The sequence below is a fragment of the Corella eumyota genome, chromosome 1, assembly GCF_963082875.1.
Source record: "Corella eumyota chromosome 1, kaCorEumy4.1, whole genome shotgun sequence".
NCBI lineage: Eukaryota > Metazoa > Chordata > Ascidiacea > Phlebobranchia > Corellidae > Corella > Corella eumyota.
In genome coordinates, this window is record NC_137490.1 from 7685922 (window position 1) to 7713578 (window position 27657).

The 27657-nt window shown below is 31.4% G+C and overlaps 4 protein-coding genes and 1 non-coding gene across 6 annotated transcripts; 3 read left to right on the top strand and 2 right to left on the bottom strand.

Moving 5' to 3' along the window:
* The first annotated feature begins 310 nt into the window (after positions 1 to 310).
* On the top strand, positions 311 to 3414 carry LOC145753487 (uncharacterized). Its single transcript, XM_082569927.1, has 5 exons — positions 311 to 1265; positions 1310 to 1550; positions 1927 to 2428; positions 2679 to 2793; positions 2942 to 3414. The coding sequence occupies exons 1-5, from the start codon at positions 311 to 313 to the stop codon at positions 3412 to 3414; spliced, it is 2286 nt and encodes a 761-aa protein (XP_082426053.1).
* A 10679-nt stretch (positions 3415 to 14093) lies between these two features.
* LOC145758135 (uncharacterized) lies at positions 14094 to 17342 on the bottom strand. Its single transcript, XM_082572491.1, has 2 exons — positions 17183 to 17342; positions 14094 to 16922 (listed from the first exon to the last, which is right to left on the bottom strand). Exons 1-2 carry the CDS (start codon positions 17252 to 17254, stop codon positions 14436 to 14438), a joined length of 2559 nt encoding a protein of 852 aa, XP_082428617.1. The 5' UTR covers positions 17255 to 17342; the 3' UTR covers positions 14094 to 14435.
* Positions 17343 to 18389: 1047 nt separating this feature from the next.
* On the bottom strand, positions 18390 to 21217 carry LOC145762159 (uncharacterized). 2 transcript variants are annotated; one of them, XM_082574630.1, is made up of 3 exons: positions 21077 to 21217; positions 20810 to 20906; positions 18390 to 20567 (listed from the first exon to the last, which is right to left on the bottom strand). In XM_082574630.1, the coding sequence occupies exons 2-3, from the start codon at positions 20888 to 20890 to the stop codon at positions 18660 to 18662; spliced, it is 1989 nt and encodes a 662-aa protein (XP_082430756.1). In that variant the 5' UTR covers positions 20891 to 20906; positions 21077 to 21217; the 3' UTR covers positions 18390 to 18659. The 2 variants fall into 2 exon arrangements, with proteins under 2 accessions (XP_082430756.1, XP_082430757.1); XM_082574631.1 differs by having other exon boundaries at positions 20810 to 20901; positions 21077 to 21203.
* A 2043-nt stretch (positions 21218 to 23260) lies between these two features.
* On the top strand, positions 23261 to 27468 carry LOC145763451 (dihydropyrimidinase-related protein 2-like). The gene is made up of 11 exons (XM_082574895.1): positions 23261 to 23367; positions 23565 to 23653; positions 24000 to 24205; positions 24558 to 24772; positions 24920 to 25069; positions 25201 to 25321; positions 25796 to 25952; positions 26030 to 26174; positions 26404 to 26679; positions 26932 to 27175; positions 27349 to 27468. Exons 1-11 carry the CDS (start codon positions 23320 to 23322, stop codon positions 27429 to 27431), a joined length of 1734 nt encoding a protein of 577 aa, XP_082431021.1. The 5' UTR covers positions 23261 to 23319; the 3' UTR covers positions 27432 to 27468.
* Positions 25561 to 25642, top strand: Trnal-aag (transfer RNA leucine (anticodon AAG)). Its single transcript has one exon. It is a non-coding gene; the product is annotated as a tRNA-Leu (tRNA).
* Positions 27469 to 27657: the final 189 nt, after the last annotated feature.

Genomic DNA, 27657 nt, shown 5'->3' on the forward strand with positions numbered 1-27657 from the left:
TGGTACCTGTGTTGGTTTGAGGATCAGATAAATCCAAGAGTGTTAAAACATATGCCTTTCTTGATGAAGGTGCTGACACATTTTGTACTACTAGTTTGATAAACAAACTAAACTTAAGCGGGCCCATTGTAAGAAACATCATCTCAACTGCTCAAGGAACAGCAAATTATATAGGTCCACAGGTTTCATTCTTTGCAAAAGGTGTAAATGAGAAAAAATGCATCTACATACCAGATACATTGGCTTTACCAAGTTTACCTGCATTAAAGGTTAGTAACCATCAAATGCAAATTTTAAGAAATAGCCTTACATGAAGGACATTTCGTTTCCAGATATAGGAGACAAAGACATTGACGTTCTTATTGGTGCTGGAGTTCACCAGGCACACTTTATCAAAGAAGTTTGCAGAGAAACTGTCAATCAACATGAAGCAGTTCGGATAGGACTTGGCTGGACACTTGTTGGCCAAGAGTCCACAATAAAAAATGAGTGCAAGATAGGTAACAAAAATGTGAGTAATTTAAATTACATTCATTCAGCTAAATCAGATAAAGACCTGCATCAACAAATGCAAAAGATGTTTAATCAAGACTTTAGTGAAAATACTTACTCTGATGAGTTAGGACATTCAGTAGAAGACCGCAGAGCCCTGTCCATAATGCACTCAACCATCCAAAAGAAAGAAGGGCATTATACTATTGCCCTGCCATGGAAAAATGATGATGTTCAGCTTCCTTACAACCGCCCAATGGCAAAAAAGCGCCTTTTACAGTTAAAACATAAACTGCAAGCAGACCCAAGATTGTTTCTTCAGTATTCTGAGAAAATAAATGAGACCCTTGATTATGCCATGAAGATTGATCTAAGAAGTAAAGAGAACTCAAACCGTGTATGGTATATACCACACCGTTGTACAGGACCAAAATTTCGTGTAGTTTTCGACTGTACTGCCAAATATTGTGGAACATCTTTAAATGAAAACCTGTTACAAGAACCAGATCACACAAATTCATTACTCGGAGTTTTGTTGCGTTTTAAGCAACATCCAGTAGCCTTCGCTGCTGACATCAAAGGTATGTTCCACCAAGTTAGAGTGCATCCTTTTGACTGTAATGTTTTGAGATTTCTATGGTGGCCTGATGGAGATTTGAATGCTGAGCCACAAGACTACAAAATGATAGTACATTTATTTGGAGCTACATCATCACCAAGTTGTGCTTCTTTTGCTCCTAGAAAAGTAGCAGAGGATAACGAAACAAATGCTAGTGAGGAGACATTATCAACTATCAAACGAAACTTTTTTTATAAGTTATTCAGGAAATAAACCTACTGCTAAAGTGTGGTGGATTTCATCTTACAAAGTACATTAGCAACAATGAGAAAGTACTTTCAACAGTACCTGCAACAGAAAGAGCCCAAGAGGTTACTGACATTTATCTTAGTGAGGAGGAATCATCTGTCACCAAAACTCTAGGTGTATATTGGAACACAGTGACTGACATGTTTGAAAAAAAAAGTACATGTGCTGCCGAAGGCATCAACTCATGGAGGTATTCTTTCCATGACTAGTCAACTCTATGATCCCTTGGGATTCGTGCAACCATTCGTCTTACCTGTCAAAAGATTGATGCAACGTTTGTGTAAAGAAAATCTAAGTTGGGATGACCCCATACCTGATGAGATGAACATTCTTTGGTCGGAGTGGTTAAGGCTTTTGCCCATGCTGGAAGAAATCAAGATATCTCGATGTTATTTTACTACACATCCAATGTTTTTGTATCAACTTCATTGCTTCTCGGATACCAGTGAGGTTCGTTATGGAGCTGTTTGCTACTTACGAACTACACATCCAAATGGAACTTTTAAATGTTCATTTATTATAGAAAAGTCATGAGGGACACCATGTAAACCAATAACTATACCAAGGCAGGAATTAAACGCTGCTGTTATTGCAGTAAAGCTTTCAAGAATCATCGCAAGAGAATTGGAATGTCAAATTGATCGAGTAGTGTATTGGACTGACTCAACTTCAGTGATCCAATATTTAGCCAATACAAGCAATTGTTTTTATACATATGTGGCTAATCGACTAGCTGTCATTCATAAACACACCAGTGTAACTCAGTGGCACCATGTTGATACTAAACAAAACCCTGCAGACATCGCCTCAAGAGGGTTAATGTCAAACCAATTACATAAGGCTGATATGTGGTTTAGTGGACCAGAGTTTTTAGGAAAAGATGAGGAATTCTGGCCTAGACGTCCTTCTGTTTTACCTTTAATTAATGATGATGATGAAGAAGTAAAGAAATGTGCTTATAATGTGGCAATAATGAAATCGACAAACATAGGACTTCATGATTTGCTTAAACGGTATTCGTCAATAACCAAGCTAAAAAGGGCTATAGCTTGGTTGCTTCGTTTTAAAGTTAGTATGAGATCTCGCGTTCTAAAAGACCCTGAAATCAACTTTGTCAACCAACCAATGTTATCTGGGAAATGGAATATGCAATGATAAATATACTTCTACTGGTACAGCAGGAAGCCTTTCCACATGTTATGCTAGAAATGGAAGACCATATTGATTTTCAACATGCTTTGTCATATCAGTCCAACTACAAATATATAAAATCTAATTTGAAAAAACTAAGCCCATTTATGGTTAATGGCATTTTTAGAGTAGGTGGTCACCTTCAAAGAAGCCACTGTCCATTGAAAACAAGCATCCCATCCTATTACCTTACCGACACCATGTCACAGATTTAATCATAGATTACTACTACAAGAAAGAAGGTCATAGTGGCACATTGCATGTTCTGGCTGCATATAGAAATCTCAAACTCATTGGATACAAATTCATTCTTAGATTTGTTCAGAAGATTTATCAGTAGCTGAGGATGTCCAAAAGAAGTCTACAGTGACAATGGCACAAACTTTGTAGAAGCAGAACGAGAATTGAGAGAATGCATTAAGCGCTGGAACTCAAAACAAATTCATGATACTTTACTACAGGAGAACATAAATTGGAGGTTTAATCCCCCAAGAGCATCCCATCAAGGAGGTGTATGGGAAAGAATTATTAGGTCTGTCCGGAAGATATTGCGAGCTTTAACTTGTGAGAGAATATTAAATGATGAAGAGCTGCACACATTTATGGCAGAGGTTGAACGCATTCTTAATGATCGCCCATTGACGGCACTAAGCAATGATTGTACAGACTTGCAATCACTTTCCCCAAATTCAATTTTACTAGGAAGACTAGATGTGTTGTGTCCACCTGATGAATTCTCCAAAGCCGAGGGTTATAGAAAATCCTGGAAATTGGTTCAATATATGATAGATATATTTTGGAAACGATGGATAAAAGAGTACTTACCTTTACTACAGTCCAGAAAAAATGATTGCATCCAGTAAAGAATTTTGCGAAGAGAGACTTAGTCTTGATCATCGACGAGTACGCTAAACGAGGAGCCTGGCCAAAGGGTATTGTGGAGAAGACGTTCGCGGATCGGGATGGCTAAGTGAAGAGAGTACGGGTTCGCACAGCTCTTTCAACTTTCGAGCGTGATATCCGGAAGTTGTGTCTTCTGGAGTGCATCTAATAACTTTATATCCTTTTCGATAACTATTTGTCTGTTTTTATTTAAATGACTTTCTCCTATGGTATCTAGTCATTGGGGCCGGTGTGTTACAGACAAAATTAGTATTGTATTATTTAGTATTTCTATGTTTTAACATCTTAATGTCCCGGATGTAATTCCCGCATGTCATTTTACTTTTTCTTGATTTTGGATATTTGTAAGTTTTTCATAACATTTTTGCATAGATTTGAGGTCCCAATGAGCTAGTGTTAACTGTAATTCATGTATATATGTTAAGTGTTATTTCTTTGAAGTGTATAACAACTAACTTCTATTCTATTTGAATAAGGTATATAGGACATGTGTGTACGCTATTATGTGAAATGTTTAACCTTTGAAAACCGAATTTAAATGAACCGAACCGAATTAAACGAATTTTGTTACTGAACTTTAAAATCAAACTGAATTGTACCGAATTGACTGACTATTAATAAAGATAAAGAAAAGGGCACATCTTGTTTGTGTTTTTACGGTTATTACATGAAAATCAGCCAAAAGCGTATACCTTATTATTACTCAAGCTGTAGGATCACAACTGTGAGACTACATTGTACGTAGAAGGTCAACAGCTTTACAACGAGCGAACTTTTATTGCCTCTTGGTTTTGCTATAAATACTGGAACAATTTAAACATTCTTCACCAATCTATCGATAGTTGGTCATCATCACATCGTCGGGCCAATTAACCGATAGTTGGTCACCGTCTCATCTCGAAATATTGAGACCTACAAACCGTATTGTAACCGTAACGTCAGTTTAGCGATGTAGCTGATCTTGTAGCGTAACTTTTAATCAAACCGTGTAAGTGTTTTGCCGTTTTACAATAAAAGTATTACTGTTACCGCCTTGTCGTTTATAAATAAAACTTAAACAAAATACCAAACCAGATAATAATAATAACAAATGGGGTCGGTAAACGGGGTCAGATCAAATTAAACCAAATAAACAACCAAAATAAGTATAACAATAAATCTAGTAACTCTACATTAGTGACATAAAATGGTAAAATTACCTGACATAACTTCTGCATTTCCATTTTCTGGTTCGCCTGCAAAATAAATTCCAATTTAAACCAAGATTTACAAATCTACTTCTACACACCACGTTTTGATATTTCAAATGATTGTGTTTGGTTTATTAGTTCAGGAATTAACATCACCACTTTAAGTAATAAAGATACGAACTACTGATATGACTATTAAGTATCCTACTGGCCTTGGCACAAAATTAAAGGTCTACTTTAAAGTGTTAGAAGCAGCAATGTCATACTATTCGCTCTTGTTAACAGTTAACGCACACACGTCTCATTAATGACAGTTTATATTTTATGATAAGCTGTAAATATTACCGTACATTGCCCCATATAAAATGTATTACAGTATACTTACTTGTAGCTTTGTTTTTCCATTTGTTAAGTACATAGAAATTGCCAACAACAGAAATGAGTAAAAGTGCGCCCGTAATTGCCAATCCTGTTATCAGCGGAAAATTCTAGATAAAAAGTCATCGTTACAACACAATAAAACTAGGCTAAAATTTTAAATTGAAAAATTTAAATCAGTTTTATTAAACATTTTAAAATTTGTGAAATTTGTTTGATAACACCCACGTTAGATTGTGGTTGGGATGTAAGTAATTCAGTTGTTTGGTTTAAAGCTGTTTTTGTTGTCATTGCGGTTGTCATCTTTATAGGGCTCGTTGTCGTATTAGTTTTCGTCATGGATTCTGTTGCCATAGTAGTTGTTGTCATAATGGGAGTGGTTGTAGCTGTACAATAACAAAAATTTACAAATTATTTTTAATTTGTGGTTTATATTTTGATTAACTATTTTATTAAATTAACAAACTTAACAAAAACAAACTTAATAAATTAACAAAAACTGGCGTTGCGGTAAATTGAGAATAAAGTAATTAGCAACACGCAAATATTTAAATTTAAAATTTGTAACAGTTAATATCTTAATTGAAAGCTACTTTAATTACAGTTATTGTATTAGTTTTATTTTATTTTTCAAAAAGTTATAAAATTATCGGGTTGACCATTCGAAGCCCTCCAGTTAGATTGATTACTCAGCAAAGTTGTGTTATCGCTCCACTTAAAAGAGGAATCCTCCTTAGCTGGGTTTGTTCTTGTTAGGCCGATCCAGTAAAACAGATTTTGTGCTAAAAATATAAAACTTAAAAAAATATAACAATACTTTTGCATTTGTTGATTAAACAAATGTTTATTGTGGACAAATTATGAAGACTGGATAAAAACATTTTAGAGTCAGACGACGGATACCAAAGAAACAGCTGTTAAAGGCAATAGGCTGCCGCCTTGGTAAAAACAGGAAATTTTTGTTCTTCAATTTTTACATTTTAATAAAATAAGATTCACAAAACATAACAAAAATTAAACAATTTAATACCTCTAAATAAACCTAGTGTTTGCGTAATAAAATCACGGATTTTCGATGTCTTAGGAGTTGCCAACGTTGAGTTTATTTCTGCACATCTTGTCACAGCTGTTTCATAGTAAACCTTAATTAAACCAAAATGATATTCTACATTCTCATACGCAAACCATAGACGTCCATTTTCTAATTTAACTATATTTTGTTGCCCATTTACATCATTTAAACTTAAAATTACCAAACTTAAAACTAACTTGTTCATTTTGTAACTAATTTATCGTTTCGGTGTTTTAATAAAGTAATATAAAAAATTACGTAAAAACAAGTAAAGACTAGAAACTTCCTGTTATAGCGTAAATAGATAATTAAGACAATAGGTAATTACCTGTTCAATACTACGAACAATATTTATGACACCTTCATTGTGTTTTAAAAGTGTTTACAAAAATAATTTAGTTTATTTTTACATTTTATATTTTTGTTGTTGTTGTTTAAATATTATCTAAATTAAAAAAAAACATCTCGTCATATTTTTAATTAAAACAAAGGTTCCTGGTTTGATTCCCACTACACCCACGTTGTAGCGCAAAAAATGTAGTTCTACTATTTATTCTAATATATGTTGTATAATAAACCATGTAAATACATAACAGTTTTAACCTTATTAGTTTAAGATTTTTGTTACTGGAATATTAATATTTTACAATCCATTTAAAATGTTGTTATCAATCATTTGGTGACTTTTGTTGTTCAACTAACCATCAATAAAGTTTATTGTTTTCCTTATTTAAAGTTCACGTAAACTGCTTGCGAGTTATTTGCAGAAAGAAATAAATAAAAAAATTAAAAACGAAATTATATAAATACAAAAAAGACGAAGTTTTATACCCTTTCCTAATCTTCCCTTGCGCTTTGTAGTGGACTTTGCATCATTCCTTGACCTTTAAGGCCTGTTCACACAATAAGGTAACGTTGCATTGCGCTGCGTTGCGTTACGTAACTTTACGAGTTCTAGGGATTTTTTTTTAAATTTTAATAAAAAATATCAGATAAAAGTATACCGCTTACGAAATCTTGCGTAAATTTCGCTCCAGCCACAAAACTTTACGAAATCCTACGTAACTTTGGCGAACTTTCGTACGTGTGAACGACCCTGTTTATTTTAAATGGTTTCCCAACCTTACATCACGTTGCGTTGCGTACACCGTGTGAACGGGCCTTAAAAGTCAATTCCGCATAATAGGTAAATACCGCATTTATCCCGAAGTAAAATACAAAAATGCCATTCCGTCCCGCATTCCGCGATTTTTTGTTAACGTTTAGATATGGTCCCGCACTTTCCCGTATACCGTACATTAGTATTGTTCGGTTAATATCTTAAAATGTTACATTTAAAAGCGCTTTAAAAAATATAATTTCAATGTTTATTTTAAAATCTTAAATATGTTAAAATAACAAGAACACCCTCTACCCCAACATTAAATAAGTAAGTTAAATTAACTGGCTACCATGTTGTATCTTATAGTTTTGATTATTCGTAAACGCAAGTTAAACGAAATATTTATTCTAAAAACGAAACGCCGATGAAAAAAAAAATTGGTTTAGATAGGGTAGTAAATAAACTCAATTGACAGCATTAAATGCATTCCCGCCAAAGCAAAGTAAAATTACCGGTCTTAAGTTCGATACATTCTAAATCTTAAATAATAAAAATTTAAGGTACATCAAGACGACCTGTATACATATATAATAAGTTTAATTAAATAATAAAATTAAAAAAGACTTACATGCGACAGCGTCTGTACGAACATTTTATACTTGAGCTGTAAAATTAAAATAAAATTTAGTTTATCAATTAGTTAAATGTTAATAAAATGTTTAAAAGTTTTCAACATTAACTTGCGCAAAACTAAAAAGAGGAAGTAATGGGACTGGAAATGTAAAAAGCACTACAGATGTAAGGCAGAAAGTAGGAGCTTAGTGAAAAGTATTTTTCAGTTATTTTTAGTTAGCAGCAGAAATTGTCAATGCTTTCTTAATGCCTTTTAGGATTGGCAATTTCTACTGCTTACCGAAAATGACTGAAAAACAATTTTTTAAAGCGCCTCCTTTCCTCTTTCTATAGCTCTCCTACTCCCTCTATTTAGGGCTAATCCATTAACTTACATGTAATACCAGATTAATATTCATGTTCTAGTTGGGCTGTAAATAAAAGTTGAGTTAAAAATATAAAAAAATTTCAAAATAAGTAAACATAAAGCATTACCCCTTTAAATAGGTTAAATATAAAATATGTTTTAAAAGTTTTAAGGTAAAACTTACGTGCAATAACATTTTTATATTGACATTCTGGCTGAGCTGTAAAATACAAACAAATTTCGTTTAAAACCTAAAAAATAGGACAACACAATGATAGCTAAGGTTAACAAAATAAGACATCCAATTAAAAAACTGTTTTAAACTTACATGAAACATTGTTTTTCAGTTTATAAAGTAGATAGAAGATGACAAAAATGGAAATAAGAAGAAGTGTACCAGTAGTTGCCCATCCTATTATAAAAGGAATTTCCGAAATAAAAAAAAATTTAGTAATTATTATATTTAAAACTTGAGTAAAATTTATGTTAAAAAATAAAAAAAGAGTAAATCTAAAAACATTCATAAAAATTAAGTTTCTACTATACCCATTACGTTGGATTGTTGTTGTTGGGCTGTAGAAAAAACAGTTGTTAGATTTAAAGCTGTTTCTGGTGTCATGGCATTATTCTTTTTTGTTTCTGTTGTAACAGAACTTGTTTGTTTCTTGTCAGTTGTCGTAGTAGGAATAGTGGTTGTAGCCAGAGCTGTACAACAACAAAAACGTGAGGTCATATAATAGCGATATTTTTATACTCAAAAATTAATAAAGTTGGTTTCACTGAACACAAAAATGATTTTAACTTTAAATAATTTCACCTACTTTTTAAAAAAAGATAAGGAAAGCCCTGTTTGTGATAAAGTAGAAAGTACTAGCGTGTATGCTACTTAGTTCTTTCTACGTCACACAAAAAAAATATGGTAACCTGTTTTTTTTTTGTTAATCATTTTCCAGTATTTTTGAAAAATAAATTGTAAGTATCACAGACATTTTTTAAAGGTTCTAAAGCCATTTTGTGATTCATTGTCAGCCATACTAACATGCTATATATATACATCACTTACAAAATTGCAATACTATGTAACATAACACTTTAATATAATATCCCATAACCATTAAAAAAAAAGGATTAAAATTTTAAATTTTTTTTAAATACAATATCTTATTAAAAAATTACAACATCAAAATATCGACTACAAGTAAAAAATAACAAAATTTTAAGAATTTATATTCAAAGTTTTAAATAAATAAATAAACTAAAACGACTACATAAATTACTTACAGGCTGGAAAATCTTGTTGGCAAATATATCTGTTTAAATTATCACATGGATCATCCCTCCATTTTGTATCACCACCCCTTAACCAAACACAATTCTCATTCCCTCTCCTATTATCAGATTGACCATAACCCCAGTTAGATCGGTTACTCAGCAAAGTTGTGTTATCGATCCACTTAAAAAAGGAATCCCTATTAGCTGGGTTTATTCTTGTTAGACCGATCCAGCAAAAAGCTTTCCTTACTAAATAATAAAAGTTAACGTTTTCTAACTTGGTTATTTTAATACCATATGAAAATTATATATATACTAGTTTTGAAAAAAATATTTTAATTGACTTAATAAAAAAAACTATATATACCTCCGATTGAATATATTGTTTGATAAATAAAATCCTGGATTCCCGTTGTCTTGGGAGTTACCAACATTGAGTTCATTTCTGCACATCTTGTCACTGCTGTTGCATAGTTAACTTGAGTTAAACTAAAATGATATTTTACATTCTCATTTGTAAACTCTAAGTGCCCTAAATTTAAACATTGTTGCCCATCGTTGCTCGTGCCTTCTGTTTTTATAGTTTCTGTTGTTATAACCCTTGTTTGTTTCTTGTCTGTAGCCATACTAGCAATAGTGGTTGAAGTCATAGCTGTATAACAACAAAATTCGAAAGTATTTCATAAATGATTGAGAGAAGGATTTAGATTATAAATTACTAGTAAGATGTTCATAATATCTGTAAACTTATTCAAAATACTAGCATTGACAATTTCCGCTGTTTAATAAAAATAACTGCAAAATACTTTTTAGCCCCTCCTTTTCTCCTTTTAGTGCTTTTCTTGCCTTTACTTCTTAGTTTTAGTGCTATCCATCAGGTAATAACTAAATTTTTTGTTATATTTTGTAAGATTACAGATATTCTAGAATTATAAGTCATATTATTTCTTGTAATGTTGTTAAAAACAAAAAAAAAACAACAATATTATAAACAGCATTTTATTAAATAGTTTTTAAACAAGGAAGTAAAAAAAATTCAAAAGTCCGACGACCAACTTATATAATGTTAAATATTTTATACATTTAAACCCGTTTCAAAATTTTAACCTGTTTGAACCAGATTTTAATATATTTAGTGACTTTACAATTTCCAAATACAGCAAATATGAACAATAAATAAATTAAATGTGTATCATGATTTATAACTTAAGCCCATTTAAGCGACAAATATAAAAGAATTAATACCATTATCATCCCTTTTCATGTTTTTATTATCAATTAACCAATCTGTTGCTTAATTAGTTTTTTTGCGGCAAAAATATATTTTTAAGGATTTCAACCAGTACGGTTTGTAGTTTGGCATTGGTTATTCGCTTTCTCATTTTTAAGATCTTGACAATTGCCTCCTGATAATTTAAAAATAATATTTTGGTTTTTATTTTAACTCACAAGAAATTTAAAAAAAATGTCCGCTAAAAAATGAAGTTATTAAAAATAGTTCAACGCCAGCTGTAGCTTGCCTTAAGGTTCATATATATTTATCCTCGATGTGGGAAGGTTGACTTCACGCCTTTAACATAAAGTACCATAAGTTACCTCGACCCAGTCTTGAGTTGCCATTGCCAATTTGAAATATTATAGATTATAACTGCCTAATAATTTTGCTGCTGATTAAGTGTTGGCTTAGCAGGAGTTTCCACCGTTCATAGCGCTTTGCTTAAGGGCGCTACAGCATGAGAGCAGTAGGAATCTAATCCGGCACCTCATGTGATGAAAACAAGTGTTCTGACCACTACACCATGCTGCCAGTGATATTTCCTCGCCTCACAAAAAGTAGTTTTATTTATTTTGAAAGCCCATAAATTGGACAAACATTATGCATCACTAAGCTCCATTATATAAAAGTAACTTTTAACCTGAGTTCTTAATATTCAAAGCTGTGTGATTCCTTCATTGTCCTCTTCCCTGCTTTTATCGGAAGACAATTTCAACCTCCCAATTATGTTGACTCTTCTTCTCTTCTGAACTATTCCACCTTTTCTGTAAGGATGAATTTTTTAACTGGAAACACTACATTTTACCGAAATTTAGGTCAACATTTTTTAAAGGGTATTTTCCAAAGGAAGAAAGAGTAAGCTTGGTTAATAAAAATTGTTTTATTGTTGGTAAATTGGCATTCTTGAGCATAAGTTTTCAGTCAACTGACAAAAATCCTTGAAAATACGGTTTTTGAAGAAACCACCGGCAAATTTCCAACAACAGTATTCTAGCCTAAACCTCCAGGTTTGATTTAATTTTTATGCAACATTAAATAATGATCCTTTGTTTTATTGACCAGTGACTTGGTATAGTGTTTAAAACCCTTTACAGCATGAGGTCATTGATTTGATTCCCACTGCTTCTATGTGTAGCTACCTTAAGTAACGTAATATAAATTGCAAAAACTTAGCAGTGCCAAACCAATTTCCAGATTTAATTATTAGGCAATAAAAATAAATATTATTTAAAACTGCTACAGTTAATTTAGGACTGGGTCAGGGTAACTTTATGTATAGGTCGTTCAGTCAACCTTCCCACATTAAAAATATATTAAAAAAGGTTCCAAAAAAACGCCAGCAAATCAGGTTAATTACTAATATTAGCAGGTCAATAAGATTCAAAATTTTAAACTGGGTCAGTATAACAAAATGTTTCTTTATATTTAGGTTATAAAGTCAGCCTTCCCACATCGAGGATAAATAAAAACAGAAATACCCAAATCTAAACTTACATTTAGGCAAACTAATGATTAGCTTTGAATAAAGATTCATCAACAAACTCCCTAAAAGAAGAAACAGCTGGGACACAAATTAAAACTTGTCGTTTTAATTTCCCGTTTGCTATCGGTGACTTTAAAGAAAACAAAATGTTAAGTTAAAAAAAGTTGAAGAAAATCTGTAGCATTGTAATTAAAAAAAGTTTTATATCCTAACTATACACTATTTAAAACACCATTATCCAAATCACACACCAATAAAAACATATTTTTACATAAAAAAACACCATATATTTAAAAAAACAATACAAATAACATTTACTTAAACCAAACACTGATTAAAACACCAGTTTTTTTAAAATCACACACCAATATAAATACAGTTTATCTAAATAAGACACTTATAAAAATACCATTTATCTAAATTACACACCAATAAACTACTATATATTTAAATTACACATTTATAAACTACCATCTATTTAAATCACACACTAATAAAATACCATTTATTTAACCCATACACCAACAAAAACACCGTTTCAGCAAGTCACTCACCAATAAAACACCATTTATAAATAAATTCAATCTCTACATTAAAGAGATGGTTCGGTCGCAAAGTTTCTTTTTTAATTATGTTAGAATTTTTCTAACTTGCACGAGGATACGATTATTTTAAAAATTGGTCAAGTAGTTTTTGAGATATCGGGATTTAAATGTAAGTGGGGGGGAAAGTTTCAACGCACAGCATAGCCATAATTTGTTAAAATTTTTAAAATACGGACTACCCAATTAAAAATACTTAAAAAGTAAAAAATGTCTTATATAATACGGCTAAATATTGCTTTTTATGTTAAGTTTGTTTTCTGCAAAAAAAAATTAAAAAAAAGTACAACAAACGGCTCAGAGAGGACAAAATAAGGTCATTTTTCTACGTCTGCCAGCATATGATCTTACAACGATGACGTCGTGCGTCACGTGACTCGCGAGCGTTGGGACTTTTCTGATTTACAACATTTGCTTTTAAATCCCGATATCTCTAAAACTACTTGACCGATTTTTAAAGAAATGGTATCCTCGTGCAAGTTGGAAAAATTCCAACATAATTAAAAAAGAAACTCTGCGACCGAACCATCTCTTTAATTTTTTAAACTATAAAAGGTAAAAATTCGAGAGACTTTTTAATATTAAATAAATCTTAAAATTGTTTTGGCATATTTAAATATAAAAGGCTAAACTAAATACGAACATAATATATGCGAAATCATGTAAACAGAAATAGGGAAATAGCCACAGCCTTAAGCTTCTAAGTGGATTTAACAGATTTTTGTGGCTTTTTTTCAATACGTGTATCGCGATAAAATTGGTAAACACGATTATATGTATGTAGAGAAGCCTTAATTATCCTTGGCATTTCTAAGTTTATGTTTTTTAACGTTTTGGATGCCTTAAGCTATTATATTAAAAGATTCACGCTTTGCAATTTACGCGAATAAGACAAAACACCAAACTTTTAAAATGTTCAATAAATTTTTGTCAGATATTACAAGTTAAATCATTTGGTTTTAATTTTTGCAAGTTACTATATACGGTTGAATATAATAGTTATTTATTTGTGATTTGTAAAACAAAATTTGTTGTTTAATTGCATTTTATTTTAAAACTTCTTACAAAAACTTGTTTTAAATATTAAATACTAGAGCAAAATTTCCCTTGTGGTCCATAATTGTTTACAATTACATTTAAGTATTAAATTATGAAATAATTAAACAGACTTAATTCTATCAAAGTCGTGTTTTACCTTTGGAATATATCATGGTCATGTAACTTTTCTAACCGCGTTTGTGCTTCGGGCATTTTAAGTAACAGTTGGCCTTTAACAAATTTTCACTTAAGCTGTGTGACTACATTTATTGAACAATAAAGGCGTTAAAATAACATTGTTTTTATCATACAAATAAAACACTAAATCCTTTTATACCATTAAAAAGCAAATAATAATTTTGGCCTTTTTAATACATTACACATATTTACACATTTTTTTTTTAATTACCTTACTACGCTTTGTTAATTAATAACTAAAGAACACAATTTATTCTTTTTAACTTTAAAGTATGGTATAATCAAATTGATCAGCAAAGCAACAGAATAATGACAAAGCATTTACACCAGATTATAAACAAATAGTTTTTTTATCATGAAACTTTCAGAAAAAAAGTTGACACGGGTTTTATTAAACAATTGCCCGTATATTTGTGGCCTGTGTTGACCCAACCAGCTGTGTGCGAGACAACCGGGGATTGACCAACCTTACAAACCTAAAATGTGCTGCTCTACGTCGACGGATTTTGACTATAAACAACACCATTGCTAAAAAAATGACAAAAACGCTAATTCCAATATAAGCAGCGTTGGCGCCAATCGACGTTCCATCACTATCATAGTAGTCGTCATCCGAGTTGTCGTCTTCATCGTATGGGTTTTTACCGAAATAGTTATTTTCGTCCGTAAGGTCGTCGTCAAACGTATCAAGAAACGTTTCGGAGGTAGTTATTTGTTGAGACATTAAATCAGAGAGAAAGTTCCATGGATCATTCTGATCTTTGTTTTCTGCAGTTTTTTCGTTTTCGTTTAACATATTCTGAACGCTATTAAACGCTTCACTTACGTTAATCAATTTGTTGCTATCTTCATTTAAGAAATTATCTTCATCAACATAACTGTTTGTGTCATCAAAAGTTGTAGAAGATATGGTTGGTTGAGTAACTGGGTCTATCCACCAATCCGATGTTGTTGTTTTAAAATCATTCGGTGCTAAATTAATTGGAGAAGAATTTAAATCAATGTTGTTGTCATATTGCAAAGAGGGTGATGCCGTTGTTTCTTCATATTTGTTATTATTACCAAGTTGGTTAAAATCGTTCATGTTAGGTAAATCTTCGTTCGTACTTTCTTCGTTTACTTTTAATTTATTATTATCAAAGTTGTCGTATTCGAAAGCTGTTGATGCTGTTGTTTGATCAAGTTTGTCATTATTACCAAATTGATCAACATTTTCCATATTGAATGAATCTGTGGTTGTGCTTTCAAAGTTGTTTTGGTTGTTGTTATCAAAATTGTCGTATTTGAAAGCTGTTGATGCTGTTGTTTGATCAAGTTTGTCATCATTAACGAACTGATCAACATTTTCCATATCGAATAAATCTGTGGTTGTGCTTTCAAAGTTGTAGTTGTTTTGGTTGTTGTTATCAAAATTGTCGTATTCGAAAGCTGTTGATGCTGTTGTTTGATCAAGTTTGTCATTATTACCGAATTGATCAACATTTTCCACATTAAATGAATCTGTTGTTGTGCTTTCAAAGTTGTAGTTGTTTTGGTTGTTGTTATTAAAGTTGTCGTATTCAAAAGCTGTTGATGCTGTTGTTTGATCAAGTTTGTCATTATTACCAAATTGATCAACATTTTCCACATTGAATGAATCTTTTGTTATGCTTTCAAAGTTGTAGTTGTTTTGGTTGTTATTATCAAAATTGTCGTATTCGAAAGCTGTTGATGCTGTTGTTTGATCAAGTTTGTCATTATTACCGAATTGATCAACATTTTCCATATTGAATGAATCTGTGGTTGTGCTTTCAAAGTTGTTTTGGTTGTTGTTATCAAAATTGTCGTATTCGAAAGCTGTTGATGCTGTTGTTTGATCAAGTTTGTCATTATTACCGAATTGATTAACATTTTTCATATTGAATAAATCTGTGGTTGTGCTTTCAAAGTTGTAGTTGTTTTGGTTGTTGTTATCAAAATTGTCGTATTCGAAAGCTGTTGATGCTGTTGTTTGATCAAGTTTGTCATTATTACTGAATTGATCAACATTTTCCATATTGAATGAATCTTTTGTTGTGCTTTCAAAGTTGTAGTTGTTTTGGTTGTTATTATCAAAATTGTCGTATTCAAAAGCTGTTGATGCTGTTGTTTGATCAAGTTTGTCATTATTACCAAATTGATCAACATTTTCCACATTGAATGAATCTTTTGTTGTGCTTTCAAAGTTGTAGTTGTTTTGGTTGTTATTATCAAAATTGTCGTATTCGAAAGCTGTTGATGCTGTTGTTTGATCAAGTTTGTCATTATCATTAAATTGATCAACATTTTCTATGTTAAGTAAACTCGTGGTTGTACTTTCAAGTTTGTAGGAGTCTTGGTTATCTTCCCCAAGATTGCTGTATTCGAAAAACGGTAATTTAGTGGTTTCTTTGTTATTTTTAGTAATTTTGTCAAGCAGTTTGCTTAAAAAATCTGAGCCCGCGTTGCCGTTGTTGAAATCAGTTATCGACGTTTCGTTATCTTGGTTAAGGAGACCTAGCAAACTGCTTAAAGTGTCTGTGTCCAACTGGTTGCTATTACTATTACTAAGTAAATCCAACCATGTTGCAGTAGTCGTAGAAACATCACCGTTATTGTTATACATTTCATCGTCGTAAACGGAACTGTCGAACGAAGAGTTAGTGGTGATGTTGCCATTTATATCTTGTGCATCGTCATAGGCAGAAATCGAATCTGACGAATGGTTGCTTAAGTAGTTAAAGAAATGACTAAAAAGGTGGTTATATGCTGTTGAGTTAGTTGCTACATCTGTACCGTTGGCGCTTTTTCCATTACTTGGGTAATGGTAGTTGTAATAGTAGCCTGGGTATTCATCCTGTACATAGTTGTCGGGCTCATTCTACAAATTAAAAATAATATTTTAAGTTTATTTTATTTGATCCGAAACTAAAAAAAAAACCTATGCTAAAATGTTAAGAAACACTTTTTGTCAACAACCGATTTTTTACGCTTGCCTTTTACAATAAGATTGTGTTTAAGTTAGGTCCTAGAATAAAACAAAAATAGTAAATATATCAAAAATTATCGATAAAAATAGGACAGCGATTAAAATAATATTTTCAAGTGTAAATTAGAAGAAAAATCAAATACAAAACTCACCAAAACCCACGAATGTACTATGCCCTGCAACCCAAATAATAAAACCACCATAGACATAAAACGCAAGTTCATTTTCTACTTTTTCAATCTAATTATATATTTGTAAAATATCTTAGACCCTAAAATTGAACAATTTACTTTTATTGCAGTTTACTTAAATTAAACATTTTAACTTTTTTTATATTATGTTTACTTAATTAAATGCAAAATATGCATTTGCGTATTTTTTTAATACGTGTCTTTCCATAAAATTTCTGTCTTGAAATGAATTCAAAACGTTTTTTTAGTCACGCAGAAAAGCTTAACACCAGGAAAAAATTTTAGCTAAAAAAAGCTTATGGCCTTGGGCAGTATGTATTCTTGCTTTTTAATATTTATAATTGCATAACGTCACGTTTTATTTATAAGTTTATAATTAATTATTTTTCAAACAGTTTCGGATCGTGATTTTTAAATTAATTTTGCTTTTTTATTAAATTAAATTGCATTAACAATATATGCGCGTTTTTATGATCATTTTGTAAACATCAACTTATAAACATCAACTTGCGTGGCGGTTCCATAGTTTTTTGAAGTGGTAAATGTAAAATATATGTGCATAGATTTTAATATAATTTAGTGGGTATTACATTGTGGAAACAGTATTTAAATTTAGGCAAACACTCTCACCAAGAAACACATCATTTTAAGCGTATATGCAGCGGCTTAAGGGCGCCACTGAGTATAACGGACTATCTACTGATATTATAAAAAAGTAATGTGGTGAACCGGTTATGATGTCGGACTACGAGCCAAAAGGTTTCGGGTTCGGGTCGCACCAACGCTACACTATTCGCCCTTAACCCTGGCGTTCATGAATAGGTCTGACACGTCCCAATTACACACCTTTACCCGATAAAAATATCAAAAACCTATTCTCGTAAGGAAATATGAAAAAATAAAAATAAATAAAAAAACACCATTAACAGTTAGTTACTGGTAGTTTAATATAACTTATGGCTAAAATGTAGTTTCAAAAAAAAATCAAACTCTTATTTGACGAAAAATACAAATAAATTAGGACTTTATAATAAATAAATTAACAGAACGAAACACAAATAAGTTATTATATGTAGATAATGATCAAAAAAAGACCAAAATGTTGTATATATTTTCTTGCTATTTTATCTGCAATTTTTAAAATAACTTAACAATAATGTACGTTTAGTGAAATGTTATACTTTCTTTTCATTTCCTTAGTTTAAAAAGCAGGAAAGGGATAAGTTTACGTAAGTTATGGTGTATTTAAAAATTTGGTCAGATAAAAAAAATTTTAATATTTTTTTATTCTTGCATAATTTAATATGGTTAGTAAAGCTGCGGTAAAATATTAAACTGTAAAAAAGAATTAACAAACTGTATAAAAATCACTTACACAGTTTTATTGAGAGTGCGTGTAAAAAAGCAATATAATAAATTACAAGTTAAAACATACAAATTAAACAATTGCATAAAAGTCGGCAGCTTGTTTAGATTTCTCAACAGGTGGAAACTTTACTTGTTCGGGATCTCCAAACCTTACAAATTTTAGTTTTGACAATCTACGACGACGAACAACCACAAAAAGCAAACCCAACAACACAATTAACACTGCAACACTCATTCCGATTATGATAACGGTTTGATCTACCCATAGCTCGTTTCCATTTTGCTTCTGGGTAATGGTAGGGTCAGGTATAGTTGTTGCTTCCGTATCAAACAACCAATCGTCCAGGTTAGCATCGTCTTCGAAATTGTTGAGATCGATTAAGGTGCCCGGCGTGCTATTTTTGTAGAAATAGTTGGAGTCGTTGTCTTCGGTCTCTTCGATATCTTCCGAAAACTCTTCGATCGCTGTGTCTATTTCTATTTCACTCTCTGAATTGCTGTCTGATGAACTTAAATCAATGTTTTCAGACATACTGTAAACAGTGTCTTCTACAAAAGCATCATTTTCGCTGTCCGCATCGATTGAAACAGAAAGGCTGCTAGTGGAGTTCCAACTGTTGTCTTGACCCAATTGGTCTTCATCTTTTTTATTTTCATCGCTTTCTTGGTCGTACAACTCATCGACGTTATTATTACCATATGCTGCAAAATAGGGATTTATTGCAATTAAACTTTTGTTTTTGTGTGGATTTACTGCCAGATCTTTATCGTTATTTAGAAGATTGTTAAAGAAAGCAGCTGATTCGCTAATAGTTGTTGTTTCTTGGGTAGTTTCTGTAGGGTAATTGATTTGGATACCTTCAATTTCCCTTTCTTGATCTATTTCGTTTAATAAATCTTGCTGGTTTTCTTCTAAGTCAGTAAGAGCACTGTTCTGCGCCTCTTCCGCCTCTTCCAAGCTATTGTCATCTTCATCCAAGGAATAAATTCCATTAGAATCAAAAGTTATGTCACTAGTGGTGGTTAGGGGATCTTCCATGTCCATCCACATCTGAGATGTTGTGGTATCAAAATCACTATTCCAATCAACTAGCTCGGGGTCTAATTCATTATTGTTTTCGTATTCAAAAGCGGTTGGTGCTGTTGTTTGTTCAAATATGTTTTCATCCTCAAGATCATAAGTATTTTCAAATTCATTGATATCATCATTATCGTTTTCAAATTGGTCAACAGTTTCCATGTTGTAGGATTCCGTGGTTGTGGCTACGAAATCATATTCATTTTCGTCTAAATCGTCGATTTCAAAATCTGTTGAGGCTGTCGTTTGTTCAAAATTGTCATCATCATCAAATTGATCAACATTTTCCATGTTGTATGGGTCTGTAGTTGAAGGCACGAAATCATATTCATTTTCGTCCAAATTGTCAAATTCGAATGCTGTTGATGCTGTCGTTTGCTCAAAATTGTCCGTGGTTGTGGTCTCAAATTCTGATGGGTCTTGGTAATCGTCACCATAATTTGAATAACCATAATCATAAGGTAATCCAACTGTTTCATTCTTTATGCTATTCAGACCAAGTAGTTGGTTTATAATGCCTGAATCGTTCTCGTTAAGATCGGTTAACGAGGTTTTGTTGTACAGGTTAACGAGTCCGAGCAAGCTATATAATACGTCCGTATCTAAATCTTCATTTTCAAGTATAGATGACAACGACTCACTCATCGCAGTAAAGTTATTGTTTTCATCAACTCCGAATTCATTTTTATACATAGGACTGTCAGTCGTTGTAGTTTGGGTAGAGATATCGCCAGGCGTAGATATTGTTTCGTAGTAATATGGAACAGAATCGGAAGAATCGCTTTGTAATGCATCAGAGTTGTAGTTGTTTGTATCTGACTGACTTAAAGCGGTGTTAAGATTGTAATAGTAACCGTCATTTTCGCCTTGAAGCTGGTAACTAGATTTTAATTCCGAATTCTAAAAATATGAAATTAAATTAATTTTGTTGTAGTAATAACAAGCCTATTAATATTTATTAAGAATAATAAATACTTTGTTAATATATTACACGCGCTACGCTATTTATTCCAAAATAAAAGCATCGTATTAAAAAGTCTTATAAAGATCAAAAGTTAGAAAAAAGTGAAGTTAAAATTAATTTATTTTGCTTTCAAAAGCAATGTACTTGCGCTAAAGATAAAATCTTACTAAAAACTTACCAAAGTTCTTGAATATGCCACATTTTGTAACCCAAGGAATAAAACCACCACCAAAACCACTGAAATCGTTTTAGCTTCCATTTTTGCAAGATCTGAACTAAAAAAATACACGTTAAATTGAAGTTACATAATCAAAATTCAATTATTGAAAAAAAAATACTTATACATTTGTATTTGCTAGTTTATACTATTTTTATTATACCTTTTATAATATCAAAGATCTTATTTTTAAAACATCGCTTTAAGTTTACGGTAATTACAATTTACCTTAGTTTTACTGTTCAAGAAGAAATTCACGTAGATTCGCTCGTTTTGTGTTTAAGTCTTTCACTGTCTCTTGAAAGTTGTATACAGTTTTAAAATAAAATTTAGAGTAAATTAAATTCAATTCGTGTTCGCTATTTTAAGGAAAATTTCTCGAAACAAGTAAAAGGGGTTTTCTAATAGAAATATCACGAAATTTAACTAAGAAAGCTTTACGCTGCCTCGGGCAGTATGTGTTTTTGGCGTTTTTAGTCTTTTTCTCAAACGTGACGTCACGCGTTGAGAAAAGTTTAGACTAGCATGCTTAAACAGCATGGCAAGTTGTGTAATAAACATGAGACAGGATGTGGTTCTGCAAGTTTCGACTCGTGATATTAACATTAACATAATTTTATTTTTACACTTGTACAAAGAAATTTTTTTGCAATTGTTCGTGATATGAACCAAGTTTAAGTCTTTGTCGGAATTTTTCTTGAATTTAAAATACATTATTGAGTCAAGTTTGTATGTGATACCCATATCTTAAAGGAAACTCGTTTGAAAAATAATTGTAAATTATTTAATATTTTTTGTCCAATTCTTAATTGCATAATTTTTGAAATGTAGAGCCTCTATTTTAAATATACAAGTGTTTAGGATTTGTTTTCAATACGCATTATACTTGTTTTAAATGCCCAAAAATGTTGCGAAACAAAAATGTCAAAAACAAGTTACGTAACGTACTGTCTTATATTGCCATACCAAATTTCTAAATGTACATCAAATTAATTCAAGTTTAACTTTAACTTTTTGATCGATATCACATAACATCATACCTACCTAATGATCATGTGATGTCGGGTGCCTTCCTACACCTAAGGCAATTTTGTTTCCGCATTTCTTTAACGTAAAGGTATTTGAGTAATCTTTAAAGTTAGATTTAAGTCTGAAATTTTTTTTATTGCGAAATTCTTGTCGGGATATTTATGACTTCATTACGTACAATTTATAATTTTTTTTTGTAATCGCTTTAAAGGTAGGGGAATTCAGATTTAGTATTATTTACACCTTTTTATTTTTAAGCCTTTAGTAAAATTTAACCCACTCTAAAAATATATTTTACGCATAATCGACCAAATATATCCTTTTAATAAATTGGACAAATTAGACAAAAATATTTTTTTGCATACTTTTCAGTTTCTTACTATGTCATATGTTACAAGGCAAGGCAACATTTTAACACATTCTACGTTATGACACGTAATCGACACAATAATCGTGTGATGTAACATAGGCTAATTATTTCCATTTAGTTTATTAAAACGTGAAATTAATATTATTGTGTTGCAACACTTTTATGTATTTTATATTTCCTAAAATTTTTATTCAACGTAAAAATGGGTTCATTCATTGTTTTAGAATATGTTAGAAATTTAAAGCATAAATTTTAAGGCGTTGTCATTTATAAATAATGATATCTTAAAATATTATGTATTAAATTTTTTTTAAATTTACAAATCAAGTATATAATATTTCCATTTTGTTATCTATATATATTCAAACATTTTTTAATAATAAACTGTACATATATTATAAATCTCTGTTTTTTAAAAAACACAAACGCATAAATATATAGTTGATGCACTAATGCATTTTTAACTTAAGAAGGGACATGAATAATTTAAGCAAGTATTATCTATTTCCACGACATTTTGTTTTAAGTAAAAAGTCGGCATCACCTTTTTCAAACAATCTATATTACATTGAAAGTATTTGGTATTTTTTAAAAAGTTTATGCAATGACATAGCACCGGTTGGTTTTAGAATTAAAATTGGCATTTAATTAAGTTATATATCACTTTAAAAACAACATCTGCTGTATTTAGATATAACTTAGTTTAAGGGATTATTTTTGTTTTATAAATTACAGAATTTTTTACATTTATTTTTTTATAACTTGATGTTGGAGGTTATATTTATTTAGTGTAAACGTTTTGTAGCCCAATTTAGTTTGGGAAGGAATTACAGAACATCTTAAAATGTAGCTAAACGGGTTTTAATTTTTTAGTGGCTTAGTTTTTCAGTATATGATTCACTTAATTAAAAGTAATACATAGTTGTAATACCAATATTTGTATAGGCTGCAATAGTTTTTTTTATAGAAAAAAAAAGGATTTTTTATTTATTTTAGTTGTGGTAATATTATAACCTAGTAGAAGCTTGGTGGTAAAAAATAATAATTTGAAGTTTAAAGCTTGTGACCAAATATGGATTTCCACTCAGGCCCGCCGAAAAAGTCAATTCCTAAAATAGCGGTATTTAATTTTACTATTCACATATTTCACTGTGATTAACCATGTTTACAATTAAAAAGTCTAAAAATATTACATTAGGTACCGTAATTTTATCGGGCGGATAACATTTAGCTCTTACGTTAGGTTTTTTCATTCAAATTAATTACGTCATATTATTGCATCACTTCGAGAATTGATTATTTTGATTTTTTTTGCAGTGCGAGCGATTATTGATTAAGGGTGGGACAGTGGTTAATCATGACCAGACCTTTCGCGCTGACGTCTACGTGGAAAATGGACAAATAAGGTAAATTTAACAGCCAAGATTTTTTGATTTAATTTAAAGATTTTAAATGATATACACTCATTCCGTATATATACAATACCCTTACATATACAATACTTTAAAACATTGTTTTGTATTCTTTGGTTTTAATTTAGTAGGGTTGGCGCCAACGCCTTTACATAAGTGTAAGGTGTATGTTTTGTATTATTTCGGCCATTTAAGTTGTATTTGGCAGAGTAGAAAACGCTTATTTATTAAACATAGCTTTTTGGTAAATAATAAAAAACAGTCTAGGCCTATACCTTTATACAAATGCGACATACCACGGTTTCACCATTCCTTTCACAACAAAGCAATTTTTATGCAGACAATTAGGAACTGACCTTACTGTGCCTGGAGGTGTGAAAACAATCGACGCAAATGGTGGACTAATACTACCGGGGGGAATAGACGTTTCCACAAACTTCCAATCATCTCCTTATATCGAAGATTGTGCCACAAAAAATGTGGCAACTGTTGACGATTTTTATAGCGGAACAAGAGCTGCTTTGCTAGGCGGAACAACAACGGTTTGTAAGTATTTTAATTTAATTATATTACAGTGTTGTGGCTTAAATATTTTCATTACCGAATCCTGTGTGTTTTATTGCGTATCGGTGCGTTTTTCCTTTTTCTTTTCTTATGTAACCTTTTGAGGCAGCTTCCTTCCATTCGATATCATTACATTTTGTGATTCCATAAGAATTACGCTATTGCTAAATTTACTTTTCTAGTTTACCACAATGTAAATATTTGTGTTTTTGTAAATCACAGTCTTTAAGATATAAAAGGTCAATAAAATTAACTGCATTTTATTAAAAGCCATACAAATCTAATTACAGTATAAACCAAAACGTATATTATAAGATAAGATAAATTTTTAAAGTTGATTTTTCGTCCGCCCAAAACGGTCACTTGCTGCCGGCCTTTGAGGCTAGATCCGACTTAAGCTCGACCCGGTGCTGCGATGTCAGTTTTCACGTGAATGTGACGTCATGGAATGATGACGTAGAAAAAAGCATGACAAAGTTAGCAAAGGAGCATGGAGTAAACTCATTCCGCGTGTTTTTGAGTGACATGTGGCAAAGAAATGATAGTGAGGTAAACTTAGATTTAAATATAAAACTTTATTTTTTTGAATTTCCGAACTTAGCTTACTATTTAAATAATAAGTCTCCAAATTGCTTTAAAGCTAAAGTAATGTAGATAAAATTACTTTAAATTTAATATCATAGATTTTATTTTTAGCTCTACGAGATATTTTCGCATATCAAGTTATTGGGTTGTATAGCATTAGTGCATGCTGAAAATGGGTCATTGATCCGAAGTTTGGCTAAGGACCTAAATTCAGCAGATAAGGCACTACCTCAAGGAATTTTGCTCACAAGAAATGAAGATGTAAACTTATTAAACAATAAATATCATATTTATTTTGTAGACTCTTTTTTTGTATGGATATTTTACGTGATTATTTTTTTAATATCTTAACCTTTTTCATTTTTTTTAAGTTTTTTGTTATTTATTTTCAGGTTGAAGCAGATGCAGTAAGCAGAGCAATAACTATTGGTGTTTTGGTTGACTGTCCTTTGTTTTTCTGGAATATTACAAGCCAGAAGGCAATTAAAATCATTAACGACGCCAGAATGACAGGTTTATTATATTTTTACAACGCGAATATTTTTTCCTTTGATGTTATGTTGTAGTTCGGATTGCTTTTAAAAAACTTGAATAGATATTATTGGTTATCGTGGCCGGGTGGTCTAAGGCGCTGGTTTAAGGCACCAGCCATTTCGATGGCGTGGGTTCGAATCCAACCGCTGCCATTACTTTTAAACAAAAAATTAGTTTCATTTCGTGGTAAGAAAGTAAGTAAATAAAATTTATAAACAGGTAGCGTGGCCGAGTGCTCTAAGGCGCTGGTTTAAGGCACCAGTCATTTCGATGGCGTGGGTTCGAATCCCACCGCTGCCATTACTTTTTAACATAAAAATCTTAAAATTGTTTTTGGGTTAGTAACTTCCTTTTAAAATAATTACAAAAGTGAAATTGATTTTGTTTTGATGTAAGTTTTTGTTCGTTAATTTTGTTGAATATGATTTCAATTATATTTTAAATAACTTATAGGTAAACCAATATATGGGCAGTTGATGGCTGTCTCCTTAATTCGTGATGGATCTGATTACCATCATGTATCATGGAATAATGCAAGTTCATGTATTACCTGGCCTCCCTTACGTAATCATCCTGATGCTAAGTTACACTTACTAGAAGCTATTTCAAGGTACGCAACGGAAATTCTTTAATTACTTAAATATAATCAAAAATTTTAACAAGCTGTTAAATAACATTACTTTTTAGTGGAAATTTGCAATGCGTATCAAGCGGGCATTGTGTTTACACGAACACCGACAAGTTTAACCTCGGCAAAAATGACTGCCAAAAAATCCCGCCAGGAACAAACGGGGCTTACGAGCGCATGATGGCGTTGTGGAGCAGTGCCGTGGTAAAATTACGTTTTAAATAAAACCTTTTTAAGAGTAAAGGCTACTTTTTAAGAGTAAGCCTAACAAATAAAAAAACAGCAATTTTAAATATTTTTAATACAGTATCTAATTTCTAAAAAGTAAACGTTATGTAATAACATTTAATAACTTTAAGCCGGTGTTAATAGTTTTTGGTAATGAGTAATTTAAGTTTACTTATATTCTAAAGCACCTATATATATATTATAGGAGACAGGATTTATCGACAAAAATCAGTTTGTTGCTCTTACAAGTACAAACGCAGCAAAAATTTTTAACCTGTTCCCACAAAGAGGTCATATTATGGTCGGCTCGAACGCTGATTTGGTTGTATGGAAAAATGGCGAACCAAAAAGTCTTTCTAGATTAGCAGAAGCCTTTAAAATTACTAAGCCTGATTGCTCGAACGTTTTTGAAGGTCTTGAATGCACGATGGTACCAGACGTTGTTATATGTCATGGGAAAATTGTCTTTGCGGATTGTCAAGTAAGTTAAACGTTTATACTGGACACTTCACAAACATTGTTTATTTACTTCATTACTTACAAAAATTCTGTAGTGCGAAATTTACCATAAGAAATTTTTTCTTGCCTAATATGCAAATTTGGACTAGATTAATAAAACAATTAAAACATTAAGCAACACTATCAATAGTTTCTCGATTGAATTTAATTGTTAGCCTGTAAAAATATTTCTATCTTGATAAATCATTGTTTATTAAACTGGTAATATTAATAGATTGCAGTCATTCAATCGCTCGGTGATCTGACTTCTTGCTCGACTTTTCCTCCTTACATTTACGAGAAATTAAAACGCAGAGAGGCTAGAAATGCGAAACAGCAGTTGGCGTTTGGCGGCGAAGTTTCCGTAAATGGATTATCCGTTAGTGGGCACCAGTCAGCAAACGAGAACAATCTTCCAGAGCGCTTTTCACGCGGTTCAGGACATCGAGCAATGCACCAATCAGGATGGAGCTTTTCAGGTAAAGTTTTCAGTATGAATTGATTTCTAAAATAAATCTAAAAAAATATGTTATTATTCATAAAATTCGTGCGGCATACAAAACATAAAAAATATTAAAGAAACTGTAATTCAAACAAAAGCCAACCCATTTTTTATCAATTTTACATTTTTAACGCTATAAAAAAATTTCAGGTGAGGGGGATTCTGAGCCAGTTACCCGAATGTCGAAATTTTCGAACCCGCCGGGTGGACAATCCAAATTAAGTCTTACTTAAAATCAAATCAAAAAATCGGATTTGCTTTGCTACAACGAAAAAGAATAATCCTAAGCTTGGTGATGTAAATAGATGGTATGTGTTGTAATGTGTTTTTATTTTATAACAAAATAAAAAACAGATTAGTTTAGGTGTTTGCATGCCTCAATTTTGTCACTATATACAAATATAAATAAAAAATCACTTACTGGAAACACTTTTTGGTGAAATTGAGAATTAGTTTGTT

Bases quoted from the DNA above. Each gene is read 5' to 3' on its own strand.
- LOC145763451 (XM_082574895.1), top strand. From the start codon at position 23,320: ATGGATTTCCACTCAGGCCCGCCGAAAAAGTCAATTCCTAAAATAGCG. The intron at 23,654-23,999 runs GTAAATTTAACA...ATTTTTATGCAG, and splicing joins GTGGAAAATGGACAAATAAG to ACAATTAGGAACTGACCTTA. The intron at 24,206-24,557 runs GTAAGTATTTTA...AAATTTTTAAAG, and splicing joins AGGCGGAACAACAACGGTTT to TTGATTTTTCGTCCGCCCAA.
- LOC145758135 (XM_082572491.1), bottom strand. From the start codon at position 17,254: ATGAACTTGCGTTTTATGTCTATGGTGGTTTTATTATTTGGGTTGCAG. The intron at 16,923-17,182 runs GTGAGTTTTGTA...TTTAATTTGTAG, and splicing joins TAGTACATTCGTGGGTTTTG to AATGAGCCCGACAACTATGT.
- LOC145762159 (XM_082574630.1), bottom strand. From the start codon at position 20,890: ATGGAAGCTAAAACGATTTCAGTGGTTTTGGTGGTGGTTTTATTCCTT. The intron at 20,568-20,809 runs GTAAGTTTTTAG...TCATATTTTTAG, and splicing joins TGGCATATTCAAGAACTTTG to AATTCGGAATTAAAATCTAG.
- LOC145753487 (XM_082569927.1), top strand. From the start codon at position 311: ATGAAGGACATTTCGTTTCCAGATATAGGAGACAAAGACATTGACGTT. The intron at 1,266-1,309 runs GTGAGGAGACAT...TTTTTTTATAAG, and splicing joins GGATAACGAAACAAATGCTA to TTATTCAGGAAATAAACCTA. The intron at 2,429-2,678 runs GTTAGTATGAGA...TGGCATTTTTAG, and splicing joins CTTGGTTGCTTCGTTTTAAA to AGTAGGTGGTCACCTTCAAA.